The sequence below is a fragment of the Diadema antillarum genome, unplaced genomic scaffold (genome assembly GCF_040938485.1).
Source record: "Diadema antillarum isolate AM-2024a unplaced genomic scaffold, OU_Dant_1.0 scf00000068, whole genome shotgun sequence".
In the NCBI taxonomy this organism is placed as follows: domain Eukaryota; kingdom Metazoa; phylum Echinodermata; class Echinoidea; order Diadematoida; family Diadematidae; genus Diadema; species Diadema antillarum.
In genome coordinates this window covers 974510-989107 of record NW_027270957.1, presented here as the reverse complement: position 1 = coordinate 989107, position 14598 = coordinate 974510, and the positions used below count along the sequence as shown (strand labels likewise).

Here is a 14598-nt window from a genome sequence, read left to right as displayed (position 1 = left end):
TGGTAGGCATAGGTACATGTATAGGAATAGGATTTAGGGCTTTAGGAGTAGACGGATAAATTCGTAATATTGTACTCGAAGATGCCGACACCTTTGTTAGATCTGGTAATTAGCATATAGTAATTAATGTATCTCGGCTTAAAAACGACGTCAAACTGGCGTCTTTTTTCTTTGTTTATTTTTGTCAAAGTGACGTCTTTAAGACGTCTTTTTTCTGTACCAATACACGTAGAAAAGGTCGTAAATTGACGTGTAAACGATGGTTATGACGTTATTCTTAACGACGTAAATAAACAAAGAAAATGGAGGTCATTTAAACGTCTTAGACTGACGTCAAAATGTCACGGCACGTCAGCGCTGTCGTTAGAAAGACGTCATAAACTGTCGACAAAAATACGTCATTTTGCTCAAATGGAAGACGTAAAAAAAGACGTCATATTTGTGACGTCTTTCTGACGTCTAGGTGGTCATACCAAGACGCCTTTTTGACGTCTGAATATGACGTCTTTTTTACGTCTTCCATTTGAGGAAGATGACGCATTTTTGTCGACAGTTTACGACGTCTTTCTGACGACAACGCTGACGTGAAATAGACGTCATTCTGACGTGTCTCTGCTATCATGGTATATACTGTTACAGGCCCCTGGGAGCAACATTTTTCACAGGGGTGCTGAACCCCTGACCAACCCGTTCAGTTGCCGGACCACAGCAGAGTTTCAGTATATGGGGGGGGGGGGGGGGGTGGGGGGGATGCATAGGCCATACAAGCACTGTCGACAATTTCAGGGGGGGGGGCAGGGGGAGGTGGAGAGAGGGGATGGGGACATCGAAACGAGAGTGAGAAAGCCCTCTACGACACAAAGAAACTTGTGCATTTTTAGTGAGATTCAACACACTTTATGTGGTAAATTTTGAAATTCTATCAAAACAGAAAAAAAGTTCATACTCGTGGACAATACTGTTCGTGGATGAAGTGTTGTTGAACGAGGTATCTGTTATCTCTTGATCCTGCTTTATCCCCCTCCCACACTAGAGAGATTTTGAATTTTCAGAAATGAAATTCAGCGATCTGATGCACACTTTTGGTTAAAATTTTTAAAAAGTATGCAAAAAGATATTCGCAGATATGTGAATGGCCATGAAACCGGGTCACAATCAACTCTTGTTCCGTGTGTGCGTCATCACTGTGAAATAACTGTATGGAAGTTGATGAGGCGGGGATGGGAGCAAGGGGGCTAACCATGCTTATGTATGTTTTGTAGAATTTAATTACAACGATTTGATGCACACTCTTTTTGGAATATGTCCAGTGGCGTACCGTGGGTCAAGACATTGGGGGGGGGGGTACCTCGTGTAAAAGTAATTTTGGGTAAGGGTGTGTATGCTTGTGCCGGCGTGCGTGTGTAAGTGCGCTGTCAGTCTGCAAACTTAATGGGGACTACAATACATAACGGAATGTGATACATTCCACACCGCAGTCATTGAGCAACATTGTAAGTTTTCCTTACATGGATTATGGAATGGCGGTGTGAAATGACAAATTACTGGCAGCAACATCAAGAGAATCGCATAACCATTAAATGCGAGCGAGCGAAGCGAGAGTGCTTGAAAATTTTGACATTATTTTACAGTCCCAAAACTGCGTTTGTAGCTATATCTTTTCGCTTTGGAAATTAAGGGGGACACATCGGGCGCAACTGCTGGCTATTACCGCAGTAGCATCAGGAGAATGACATAAGGATTAAATGCGAGCGAGCGGAACGAGCGAGCTTGAAATTTTTGACATTTTACAGTCCCCAAACTGAGGTTTGTAGATTTTTTTTTTTTTTTGCTTTGGAAATTAAGGGGGGGCACACTGGGCGCAACTGCTGGCAATTACTGGCAGCAACATCAGGAAAATGACATAATGATTAAATGCGAGCGAGCGAAGCGAGCGAGCTTGAAAATTTTGACATTGTATTTTACAGTCCCCAAACTGCCGTTTGTAGCTATTTTTTTTTTTTTTTTGCTTTGAAAATTAAGGGGGGGGGGGGGTGCACCGGGCGCAACTTCTGGCAATTACCCAGCAGCAACATCACGAGAATGGCATAACGATTAAATGTGAGCGAGCGGAGCGAGCGAACTTGAAAATTTTGACATTTTACAGTCCCCAAACTGCCGTTTGTAGCTATATTTTTTCGCTTTAGAAATTAAGGGATGGAGCGCACCGGTCACAACTGCTGGCAAATACTGGCAGCAACATCAGAAGAATGTCATAGCGATTAAATGAGAGCGAGCGGAGCGAGTGAGCTTGGAAATTTTGACATTTTACAGTCCAAAAACTGCCGTTTGTAGCTATATTTTTTCGCTTTAGAAATTAAGGGATGGAGCGCACCGGTCACAACTGCTGGCAATTATTCGTAGCAACATCAGGAGAATGGCATAGTGATTAAATGCGAGCGAGCTAGCTTGAAAATTTTACAGTCCTAACTCTGGCATTTGTAGCTACATTTTTCACTTTGGAAATTAAAGGGTGTGTACAGTTCTGGTCCAGGTGAGGAGTTAGCATTTAACGTTTTGCAAGATATTCAGAAACCACTCTATGAGATGTCAAAGAGCATGCAATTCTAAGGGGTATCAAAAGTTTATTTGATGAAAATCGGTTTCGGAATGGCTGAGATATCCAAAAACAAAGTGAAACAAAGAGATCCTATAAAGTTGTGGCCTGTCGCCTTTTATTATTATTACTTTTTTTGGATATCTCAGCCATTTGAAACCAATTATCATCAAATAAACGTTGAATCCTTCTTAAAATTACATGCTCTTTAATATTTCATAAAAGGTTTCTCATTATCTCACTTATTTATAGGAATGTTCAAAACATGAATCCCCATCTCAACCAGTACTGTACAGTCCCTTTAAGGGGGGAGCCCGGTGGGCTCCTCAACCCCTCCCCTGGATCCGCCACTGGTAGTCAAGAGTGTCGGTTCATGTTCATGATTGGGGGAGGTATGACCAGTGAGGTGGCGTCAAAGTGACCAAGCAGGGGAAGGACGTCCAAAATCTGCATTTTAGAGCATCCCCTTATTGTTTGTGTTTGTGTGTGTGTTTTATATGCATGGAAAAGTTAGGAAATAGCCCAGGTCAAGTCTTATTATTGACAATGCAAGGCATTTTAATAGAGACATGTAAAGCAACACTGCAAAATCAATGATCTAGCTTTGACATAACGAAGCGTAAGTTACAAAGGTGTACATTCTACATCACATTGCACAACATTGCAGCGACTCTTTGCCGTTCGGATGTTCTGAGTACACTGCGCACATCCTGCTTATATTCCGAATGCCAGCTAGGAATCACGCTGAACCACAATCTTTTGTCGGCTTTGGGCTTTTTGAACAATGTTTCACAGTAGGGCCTATATACCTCTTTAATTATGGTTAAAAGAAATCTCAGAAAATTATCTTATTTCTTGATCACCCTTTCATGTCGACTTGAAAAGCAGTTTACTAAACCCTTGAATTACCATTTTTGGTAAGTCTTTTCTTTTTAACCAGCGGATTGCCCCCCCCCCCCCAGTTACGCCGCTGAATATGTCCATATTTGTATCAGAGAATTGTGTGTGAGTCTTCACCTTGTATAATTCCATGGAAGGGGACCTAATAGGGGAGGTTGTTGGAGGGGGTATCCCCTTCACACACATGGGAGATTTTGGATTTTCAGACCTGAAATTCAGCGATCTGGTGCACACTTTTTGTGAAATTAAAAAAAAAAACAGTATGAAAGATAAATATTGACAAAAATGTGAATGTCTATCAAATCAGGGTATGATCAGCTCTTGTTCTGCGCGTGCGTCATCACTGTGTAGTAACTGTGTGGAAGTTGGAGGCGAGGATGGGTGTATAGCCAGGCCCCTTCCACACGATTGAGCTTTTGCATTTTAAGAATTGAAATACAATGATCTGATGCACACTCTTGGTGGAATATCTCAAAAGTTGTATCACAGTTCATGTGTGTGGATCTCCACTTTGTGTAAGTTCATGGAAGGGGACCTAAAGTTATTCCCCTCCCACACAAGGGAGATTTTGACATTTCAGGCGTGAAATTTAGCGATCGGGTGCACACTTTTGGTGAAATTTTTTAAAAAGTATGAAAAATAGATATGAATTACCATTGAATCAGGCTACAATCAGCTCTTGTTCTGCGTGTGTATCATCATTATGTTATAAATGTATGGAAGTTGAGGAGGCGGGGATGGGAGGGGTAAGCCCCCCTCCCACACGACGGAGCTTTTGCATTTTTGAATTGAAATACAATGTACAGTGATCTGATGCAAAATCTCGGTTGAATATCCTGGAATTTGTATCAGACAAGTGTAGTAAGTCATCTATGGAGGGAGATCAAGCTTGGAAGGATGTGGGAGGATGTATCTCCCTCCTCCATGAGAGAGCTTTTGCATCTTTATGATTGTGATTCAAAGATGTGGAATTTCTGGCGCACACTTTTGATTTAATATGCCATGTAATGTACTGTATAGCTATACTCAATGCATGGGATGGAGGCTAATACAGCAAGAGGGAGGGTTTTGGAAGGGGGTGTTCCCTAACCCCTTCCATTCGAGAAAGCCTTTGTATTTTGAGTTGAAATGAAGATATAATTATTGTCTGTACACAATTATAGTCATTTATGATGGATTATTTGAAAAACTGTTAAACAAAGAAGCATAAGCCTACTAAATGTAGTGGGAGAATAAAGGTAAACTGAAAGAGAATACCCCCTTCCCACTTGATGGAACTTTTGAATTTGTTTGAATTGAAGTGAAAGATCTAGTGCGCACTTTTTGATGATATATTCCGAAAGTGTCAATCTCAAAAGTCTACGAAGTGTATGGAAGTTGGCCTTACAGGAGAGGGTGTGGGAGGGGGTATCCCTCCCACACTACGGGCATTTTCCATGTTCAGAATTGAAATCAAACCATCTTGTGCACTTTTGGTGAAATATCTGGACGGTTTCTAAAAACAAATCCGCATGATGGGGATTTTTTTTTTTTTTTGGGGGGGGGGGGATGGGGAGGGTGGCGGTAAAGTGATGTGTTTGCGTAGCTCCCACCCACAGGATTGACGCTGTTGAATACGAGCAAACTGTGGCTTTCTTAGAATCCAATTGACATTATCTCGCAAACACATTTTGGTGGAATTTGGGAAATCATCAATCCACGAAGTGTACTACTACTACGTCTATGGAGAGGAGCTATAAGCGGGGAAATGGTTACGGCCTAATTGAAAGGATGATATTATGTTCCCACACGAGGGAACTTTTGCATTTTTTGAACTGAAATGACAGATCTTTTGATGAAAGAGTCATTCGGAGATATGTCAATCTTATGGGAAAGGACCAAAGGGGGAGAATGTAGGAGGGGGTATAAACTCATTGTATTTTTCAGAATTGAACTGCAAAAATTCCTTGTACAGTTTCGGTAAAATATTTGGACAGTTTTCCATAAAAAAGCAACAAAATCTCCGACATCCCGAAAATCATTGGGGGGGGGGGGGGGGTAATATCATGGCAAATGCCCCGCACCCCTGCATACGAGGGAGCTTTTGCATACTCTAGAATAGAAACGACAATATCACGGGAGGTGGTATTTCCCTCCAATACAAGGGAGATTTCGCATTTCAGAATTGACTGGTGCACACTTTGGGTGAAAGATTGAGACAATTTCGGATATAAAGAAAATCCACATCTTGGAAATTACGAGGCTCCCCTGGAGGGGGTTACCCTCCTCCTAAAAGAGGAAACTTCTGCATTTTTAGAATTGAAATTCAGCAATCTAGTGAGCCCTTCAGGTGAATAAAAAAAATCATTAGAAAAGTAGGAAAAGTAAAATATCCATGTAGGGACAATGGGAATGCTTTGAAAATGCTGTCTGCATTTATAAGCTTGTTCTGTGCGGGAGGGGGATACCCCTCCCACGCTATGGAGATTTCGCATTTTCAGAAGTGAAATTCAGCGATCTGATGCATACTTTGGGTGGGATATTTAAACAATTTTCTATCAAAAAACAAGCAGTTTTCCCTGTAAAAAGATGGGGGTGCAAAAGCACCCCCAACTTTCATTTTTCACAGGGGTGCTACGCCCCCCTGCTCCAAAAAGTCAGGGGTGCTGCAGCACCCCCAGCACCCCCGCCTCCCAGGGGCTTGTACTGTTACCAACGTGAAGCAGGTTTAAACTCTGGATGTTGATAAGGCTCATAATCTCAGCTTGTTGAACAGGAACCCAAAGAATATACAGAAAACTATGTAGGTAAATGAAAGTGATTTAAATCAGAAGGTTGATGACAGGGCTGGCCGGAGGAGAAAACAAGTCAAGTGGGGAGTGGTGAAGGAATAAAACCCCGCATAGAAGTTGACAGAGATTATAGAATACAAATACAAGTCCTGAGAGGCTCGGTTGAAACTATGGGTGCACGTCACGAGACCCACGAGTCATACAGCCCACGAGTCACAGAGCTCACGTCACATACAGCCCATGAGTTATACAGCTCACGCTTCATACAGCCCATGAGTTCGACACAAAGTTAACAAAGCCCACGAGACCGACACATTAAGCCCCGTGTTGTATCTGTCGAACTCTTGGGCTGATTTTACGTAGTGTCTATATCATGGACTTTATTTGCCCAGTGTCTAACTCATGAGCTGTTTGATGACTCGTGAGATGTATGACTCACGGACCTCTTTTCAATGTTTAAACTCGTGGGCTGTATGACTCGTGGGTGTCTGTCTTGTGGGATGACTCCAAAACTATACGTGCATGAGGTGACTTCAATAGCACTATTGGGCGAGGATTGGGCTTTTAACGTTTCGCGAGATACCAAGAAACCACTTATGAAATAATACAGCGCCTACTATATTCTAACAGGATTTCAAAGTTTGTTTGATGAAAATCGTTTTGGAATGGCTGAGATAACCAAAAAAGTAAAAACAAAGCAATTATGAGAAAAGGCGGGTCCCACATTTAATTATAATCGCTCTGTTTTGGATATCTTAGCCATTTCAAAACCAATTTTCAACAAATAGACGATGAATTCTCTTATGAATTGCATGCTTTTTATATTTCATAAGAAGTTTTTCATTATCTCACCAAAAATGTTAGAAAAGGAAAGTTACGTCTCAGCTAAAACTGTACTATCCCTTGAACTGGTACCTCGAACGATGCATTCTGCACAATGCACAAGCTCATTTATTCTACGCACAAAATAATACACGCCAGGTGTGGTCTGCGATGCGCGATACCCATTCATTTGTAGGTGAAAACCAATTTCGTCTTCTCGCACGTTGATGGTCAGGGGCGTTGATCCTATGGGGGGGGGGGGGGGGGGGAGGGGGATAACGGGCATTTGTCCTACCCCCATGGAAATGTTGGGGAAAAACAAATCATTTGTCCACCCCCTTTCCCAATAATTCCCGAGACGAGGACAAATGTAAAACTTTTTAGATGGAAAATTGTCCAAATACCACCAGAAGTGTACATCAGATCGTTGAATAACACTTATTGCAATCATGAAAATGCAAAAGATTCCCCACTTGGTCCCTTTCGGTAGACTTTGTACACTTTTAACAATGTAAGAGATCCACGTATTCCTAATACACTGTACTGATAGCAGACTGACGTCAATAAGACGTCTTAATTTGGTGGCATCTGGTAAAACCTGTCGCAGGTCATATTAAGACCCTAAATTGAATTACGTAATTTTCACTTCAGTCCTAGGCGAATATCTATCACGGCATGTCATATTAGTAACGTATTTATGACGTCAAATTCACGTCAGTTTTGTACGTGTTCATCACATCATAATTTGCTATGTATTTATGACGTAAATTTTACGACAATTTAGTGACGTATTTATCACGTCATGTTAGCGACGTATTTATGACGTAAAAGTCATGTCAGTTTTATGACTATTTAGGATCACGTCATATCAGCGACGAAGGGCTATTGATGACGTATAGTTCACATCAGTTTTGTGATGTGTTTATCACGTCATATTAGCGATGTATTTATGACGTAAATTTCTCCTAAGTTTTGCGACATATCTATCACGTCATGTTCACGGACGTATTTATGACGTAAAATTCACGTCAGTTTCATGCCTATTTGAGATCACTTCATATAAGCGACGTATTTATGATGCATAATTCACGTCAGATTTGTGACGTGTTCATCACGTCATAATTTGCGATTTATCTATGACTAAATGTTTACGTAAGTTTTGTAACGTATTTATCACGCCATATTACCGACGTTTCTATGGCATAATACTGACGTCAGTTTTTGCGACTTATATCAAGTAATGACTTCCCCGATAGCAGACTGATAACATTTTAGAGACGTCAATATGACGTTTTTATACAATCATTTTTTTCTAGTTACCTCCATGATCATAACATTGCGGAAGCTCTACGTCAATTATTCAACCAGAGTTTTACGGCTAATTAAGTCAGAAGTTGGATGTGATTTCTTTGTTATTTTTTTCACTTTTTGAACAACGTTAAGACTATTTACGGCATGTTTTCACGTGATTTCGATATAGAAATAGTATTTGATATTAATCAGCAATTGAGATCGGCTAAACAGAAATGACATGAAATTGATTCGACTTTGAAAACAAGGTAAAGGACTGGCACACTATTTAGCATACCAGTTGACTCCTTGGAGCAATCAAACAGTCCAAACTGGGCAACTTTATCAGTTTATTTCATCGTAAAATCATCAAATGAACTGGAATACTATAATAAATTATGTCAGTTCATTCCAGGTTAAACAACTAGAATAATCTTGGCTACGAAGCCTACTAAGAAAAATCAGTAGGCTTATATATCCAAAATGATTTTTTAGTACATTGTACTTGTGTGTGCTGTATCTGTCACATTCTTGTTGTATCAGCAACTTTCTCTGTCGGATTTTATTCAAATTTGTTAGTGAGATTCATAGGAAATTTCATTCAAGGTAGTAAGTTTTTATTGAAAGTGTCGTCAATGTTCCAAATTTTCATAGGATGGCATGTCAATTTTTTTTTTTGTATGTTCTTTGTAAGCCTTTTTTATTTCATTGTACATTGCAACTGCTGTTATTATTTTTATGTGCTATATAAGCCATATTTTTTTATTTCATTGTTTTTGCAACTGTTGTTGCATTGTAAGACTTGGGTTTTAAAAGTTATGTAGATTAGGCATAGAAGTAACAGGATCAATATTTCATGTCGTGGATGTATTTTTCATTCAGTGTAAGTTTTTATTCTGTGCTATTTATTTATAAATTAATGACATGTGTGTTGTTATCTTCTGTGTTTATTTTGAAATGTGTGCTTTAAGAATGTGTACTTATGTTTTGTGGCTTAAATAGTAAAGACTTTCCATTTTATGGACAATGGAATAAATGAAAAGAAATGAAATGAATGACATGATTTGTTTTTGTGTGTGCTCGCACGTGTTTGCGTGGATAAAGGGTTGGTTTTTCAGTTTCAATGTAATTTCTGTTGGTTGTTATATCGATAATGCATTCTCATGTACAAATAACAATGTAATTCCAGGTGTGTGCATCTGATCTGTCACTTCAATCCTAATAAAAATGTAAAGTTCCTGTCATTTTTTGATTTGCCTTTTCCCTGCTGGGTTTCTATCCATTGATTTAGACTCTGCACACTATTAGTATAGGGATTGACAAATCTCCGAATATTCCACAAAATTGTGCATCAGATCGTTCTATGTCAATCCTATGAATTTAACATGTATTTAATGCATAACAATGGGGGGGGGGGGGAGTCGTATACGAGAGGGTAAAAAAGAGAGCGATTTAATGATGGTATGGTATTGCGAACATGGAAACACATGGGAAAGGTGGGATGGGGGTAAGAACCATTGTTCATGTAATGAACATATTGTAGGCAAGGCTGGGTATTTAAGCCGTCAAAACTGAGATGTTTTTACGTCATTTTGGAGAGAGTGATGCTAATTAGTTACAATGGATTCTTGGAAGAACGTAACAATATTCCATTATTGTATCATCAAATATGCAAATGTAGACTTTTTTTGTAGGGGAATGGTGACGAGTCAAATAAACCTGTGTAATTCCATCTTGACATCGTGGAACTCGGAAATGTGAAGTGACAGCAAACTTGACGAACATAACGATAGTATGACGTGTAATCCATCGAGTATGAAGCATACATGTTCTGAGATCAGCTCCTACCAATGACAGTTTAAGCGACGAGCCTATATTGAAGGAAGATTAGTAAGGTCGACCAAACTATAGTTGGAAAAAACAACAACCTTGTTTGTCCGTGGGTGGAGCATGGGGAAACTGTTAGAAATTCACCAAATTGAGAGGCTTGGTGCATTTGGTTGGACCAACAGAAATGAATAAAGCAGGATCATTTGCGTACGTGGGTTATGATTCGCTCACACCTCAATGCTCACACAAGGGACTTTCGTTTCACGTCCCAAAATCGCAGGGGCGGAGTGTTTCTAGCCCCTATTAGATGGGATTGCATAGCACACAACGTTTAGTTGCTCAGCAAGACGCACTGGACATCAAACCGCGGTGCCATTTGGTTGACAGGTTACCGACTGAGCCACCTTTCGGTTAAGAGGAGGACAAGGTTTTAGTACAGCTTAAAAAGGGCCTATTGTTATTCAAAAGTTCAAAATGCCTGCTAGCATTTTCCGTAAGACGGCAACTGCACTTGCAAAAGAAATGTCGAAGGATCTCATCCCAGCGAAAGGTTTAGTTGATGCCAAATATTGTACAGTGGGTCATCTCGTCGTAAAGAGGAAGAAAGGGTTTTGGCAGAGGGAAAAGATTACCCCTACTGCTTTCATGCTCGCTGATATACTGAAACACGAAGACGCCGATGAGAAGTTGGAGCTTTTCTACCTTCCTCAGATTGAATCTAACATGTGTAAATATGAGTTTTTACTCAACAGCAACGCCCAAGGTGAGTGATCTATACCCACTCTGGGCCCTGTTTCATGAAGAGTTAAAATTGATTATAAAGTTGGTTCTATCATAAGTCTATGGCAGCCTGTGAGTTAAGGAAATTTAAAATCGATTATATCTTTTAATTAAACAGGGCCCTGGTAAGTCATTTTACATGTTCGTGTGTAAACTCCCACTGGTTTTGATAAGGAATAAATCAGAGGAGTCTTCATTTTTCCACCGGAGAATACTGGCTTATTAGCCCATACCTGCCAATACCGTATTCAGATGCACATGCACCGCTAGTATAGCTGGTCTTTCACCGTGTTCACGGGGCCCAGTTTTTATGAGAGGCGGGACTACTTCATGGGGTTATAATGCATCGCATGGGCGTTGGGGGGGGGGGGGGGGTGTTGGTTACGAACGCACCCCCTTCAATCCCTTTAAAAAGTTTTACTTAAAGTTGATTACTTTTCTGATTATTCATTTGGAGAATTTGTATAAAGTCTAATGATTTATTTTATAAGAAACAAACGTAGGCTTTCTTCAAATTTTTAAACTAATCAGTACAAATCAACTCACACGCATAAAACGTGAACACACACATATATACACGTGACGCACACTCACACAACACACATTAAATACATTTAACATGAACACATGCAAATCCACAACCATGTAATAGATATACTCACATCTATAAAAGCTGTTTTAATTGATTATTAGTAATAACAAAAGCACATTTCACTGCATTTAATGCACTTCATTCACCACTCTGCACATGGTGCTTTTTCTTTTTCTTTTCTTTTTTTAAATCCCACTGGCGTCCCCTTGCGCACGCCACAAAATTAGTATAAAGCATTTCAGTTGGAAATTGCCCAGTTTGTATATGTATCATTATGCTTCTTACTTCCTTTTTTTGAGATTCTGAGGCTGCCATCATTATCATGTGCTTAAAGACGGCAGTCTCCTGCTTGTTTTTTCCCTCTTTATTTTGAAACAAGTGTATCCTTGATTCCTTTGATCTCATTGTTATGATTATGCCTTAAAGATTGTGATTACTCAATTCAATTCAATTCATTTTATTTCCATACTTCTCATTTATGGACATTATAACAGAAATCAAACAAGTTCTTTCACCTTGTAAACAATGTGCAAAACACAACAATATACATGGTGATAACACAGTAATTATATGTAATAACTGGTCAAATTCGAAATCGAGATGGGGTTGATCAAAGAAAAGTATGGCGGGACCTACATGATGATACATTATGATACTATGAATGCAATGTTTTTTCCCTATTCTGTTGTCAGATACACGTGTTGTCATTTCTTTTCAAATCTTTTTTATTTCCTCGAAAAAAGGCAGAAATAAAATCGAACTTAACTGAACTGAACAAATGATCCTCCTCGAACCACGAGCAAAATGGAACTGCAAACTTGCTTATTTCAGCAAAAATATGATAATCACATTTTACCTTTAAAGTAAATGATATACCTTACCACATATCAAAACTATTAAAGAAACAATAAATATGAATACACATAACACTTCAACTAACAAATTTGAACATAGTAATATCTTAGCCACTTACGAATATACGTAATATCATAACCGGTCAATACTGGAGAGAATTTTGCATTTCTTTTTGTACGAAGATAATGATACTGCATTTCTAACATGAGGAATATTATTCCATAAGGTTGAGCCATGGTACTGAAAAGATTTTTGTTATATATTCTGTTCTTGATTTAGGGAAATATAATGGACAAGTTACAGCATATCTCGTTAATACCTCATATGTTGGTAATACAAATAATTCTTTCAAATAATATGGAGCGAGGCCATTTAGAACTTTATACACATACATTGCAACTGATATATGACTCTTTGGGACACAGACTGCCAATTTAATTCTCGTAATAACAGGGGAATTGGGAGTGTAAAAGTCCGCATCCAGTACCAGCCTCGCGTACTTATTCTGAAGGCGTTGTAGGTTTACAATGAGGTATACTGAGAAGATAATCCCCATATTACCGTACCGTATAGTCAATATGTGGGAGTATGAGACTGATATACAATGTTCAATATAATCAGTACCTTTCTTGGTAAGTACTGTTTTAACTGCATTATGTATCCAATAATTCTTGAAATTTTACCACATATGTTTCAATTTGTTTCAATTTGTTTCAAATTAAAAAAAAAAATCAAAAATCAAAATGTAAAACGAGAATGAATATTATCAAGTCCACTCGACATGTTAACAGACAGAGTTAAATCTCTTTAAAAACAAATTCCTCGGTTATCTGTTTGAAATTAAACTGGCTTCTTACCACACCAGGAACTTTATCTCGCTTTCCTGATCTCGTAACGTTGTCTTGTACAAAATAATTATTAAACGCATTAGCGACATCATTACCATCAGTAAACACACCAGCCTGTACAATTAGAGGCCTTAGTCTGTCCTGACAAACTTTTTAAAGTTTTCCATGTTCGCTTGGAATCACCTATATTCGCATCAAATTGTGTAATATGATTGTCTTTCTTAAGACGCTTACTCATATTGTTAGCTATATTTCTGACTCGTTTAAACTCATATAAAAAATGCATATCACCTGATTCAACAAACTTGCGTTTCAAACAATCACGTTGTCCAGATAACTGCAAAAATTCATTAGTCAAACATTGGACACTATTTACTCTTTTACGCACTGATACTAATGGTGCATACTTATCACACAAGTTTGGAATTGATCCCTTGAAATTATTCCACAAATAATTCACATCATATATCTCATAATAATCAAATCCCCCCCCAAAAAAAAAAATCACCTGCTTTAATAAATTCAGAAGCATCAACATTTCTGAAACTCCTAAATTCATAAACTAAAGGCTTCCATTTGACTCGTAATCCTTTGAGGTTGACATACACAAGTTCATGGTCGCTTAAGCCTATTGGTGCTATGCAAAAATATACCTCTTTCAATAATGTTGACACTAACATCAAATCACTACAGCTACTAATATATTCTTATGGAGTAGAACGAGTTGCACCTTGTATCAAATGATTCAGATTAAACGTGGAACACATTGCCTTCAGCTTATAGTGTAACGGATTATCACTCAAAACATTACAATTGAAATCACCGATTTAAATAAAATTCTGACTTATCTCACTAACTTTCTCAATATTGTTTTTAATCCTAGTGAAAAAAAAAAATCAACCTTTTATTATAGGTGGCAATGCCAATTTGGTAATCAAATAACAGTATACACCTATTAGTGTTGGCTTGATCACGGCGAATTATCAGATTGTCAAGGAATCACCTTTCTCTCTTTTGAAATACACAGGAACAATTCTTATATTTTTATTCAAGGAGTTCCACTAATATGGGCCAGCACAAGTGTATAGGCCTATGCTATAAGTTTATATCGATCCCCTTTTGTATTTATGCCTTCTAGGGAAATATAAGGTATCCGTGGCTCGTGGGCTCGTAGACGTGGACTTTGGAGCCAGGAAAGCCGACACCATATCGTTCGCTATCGACATCGTTGATAATTCTCTCGACATCCGAAGCCTTGAGAAAGCTATCAGGAGCAGGTAGATTTAAGAGAGAGAGAGAGAGAGAGAGAGAGAG

General features: G+C 38.8%; 1 protein-coding gene across 1 annotated transcript in view; it reads left to right on the top strand.

Moving 5' to 3' along the window:
- The first annotated feature begins 10568 nt into the window (after positions 1 to 10568).
- Positions 10569 to 14598, top strand: part of LOC139716622 (gasdermin-E-like) — a 33009-nt gene continuing 28979 nt past the window's right edge. Inside the window, exons 1-2 of the mRNA XM_071628147.1 lie at positions 10569 to 10972; positions 14423 to 14561. Of these exons, the coding sequence (XP_071484248.1) occupies positions 10684 to 10972; positions 14423 to 14561 (428 nt within the window). The 5' untranslated portion in view covers positions 10569 to 10683. The remainder of the gene's footprint in view (positions 10973 to 14422; positions 14562 to 14598) is intronic.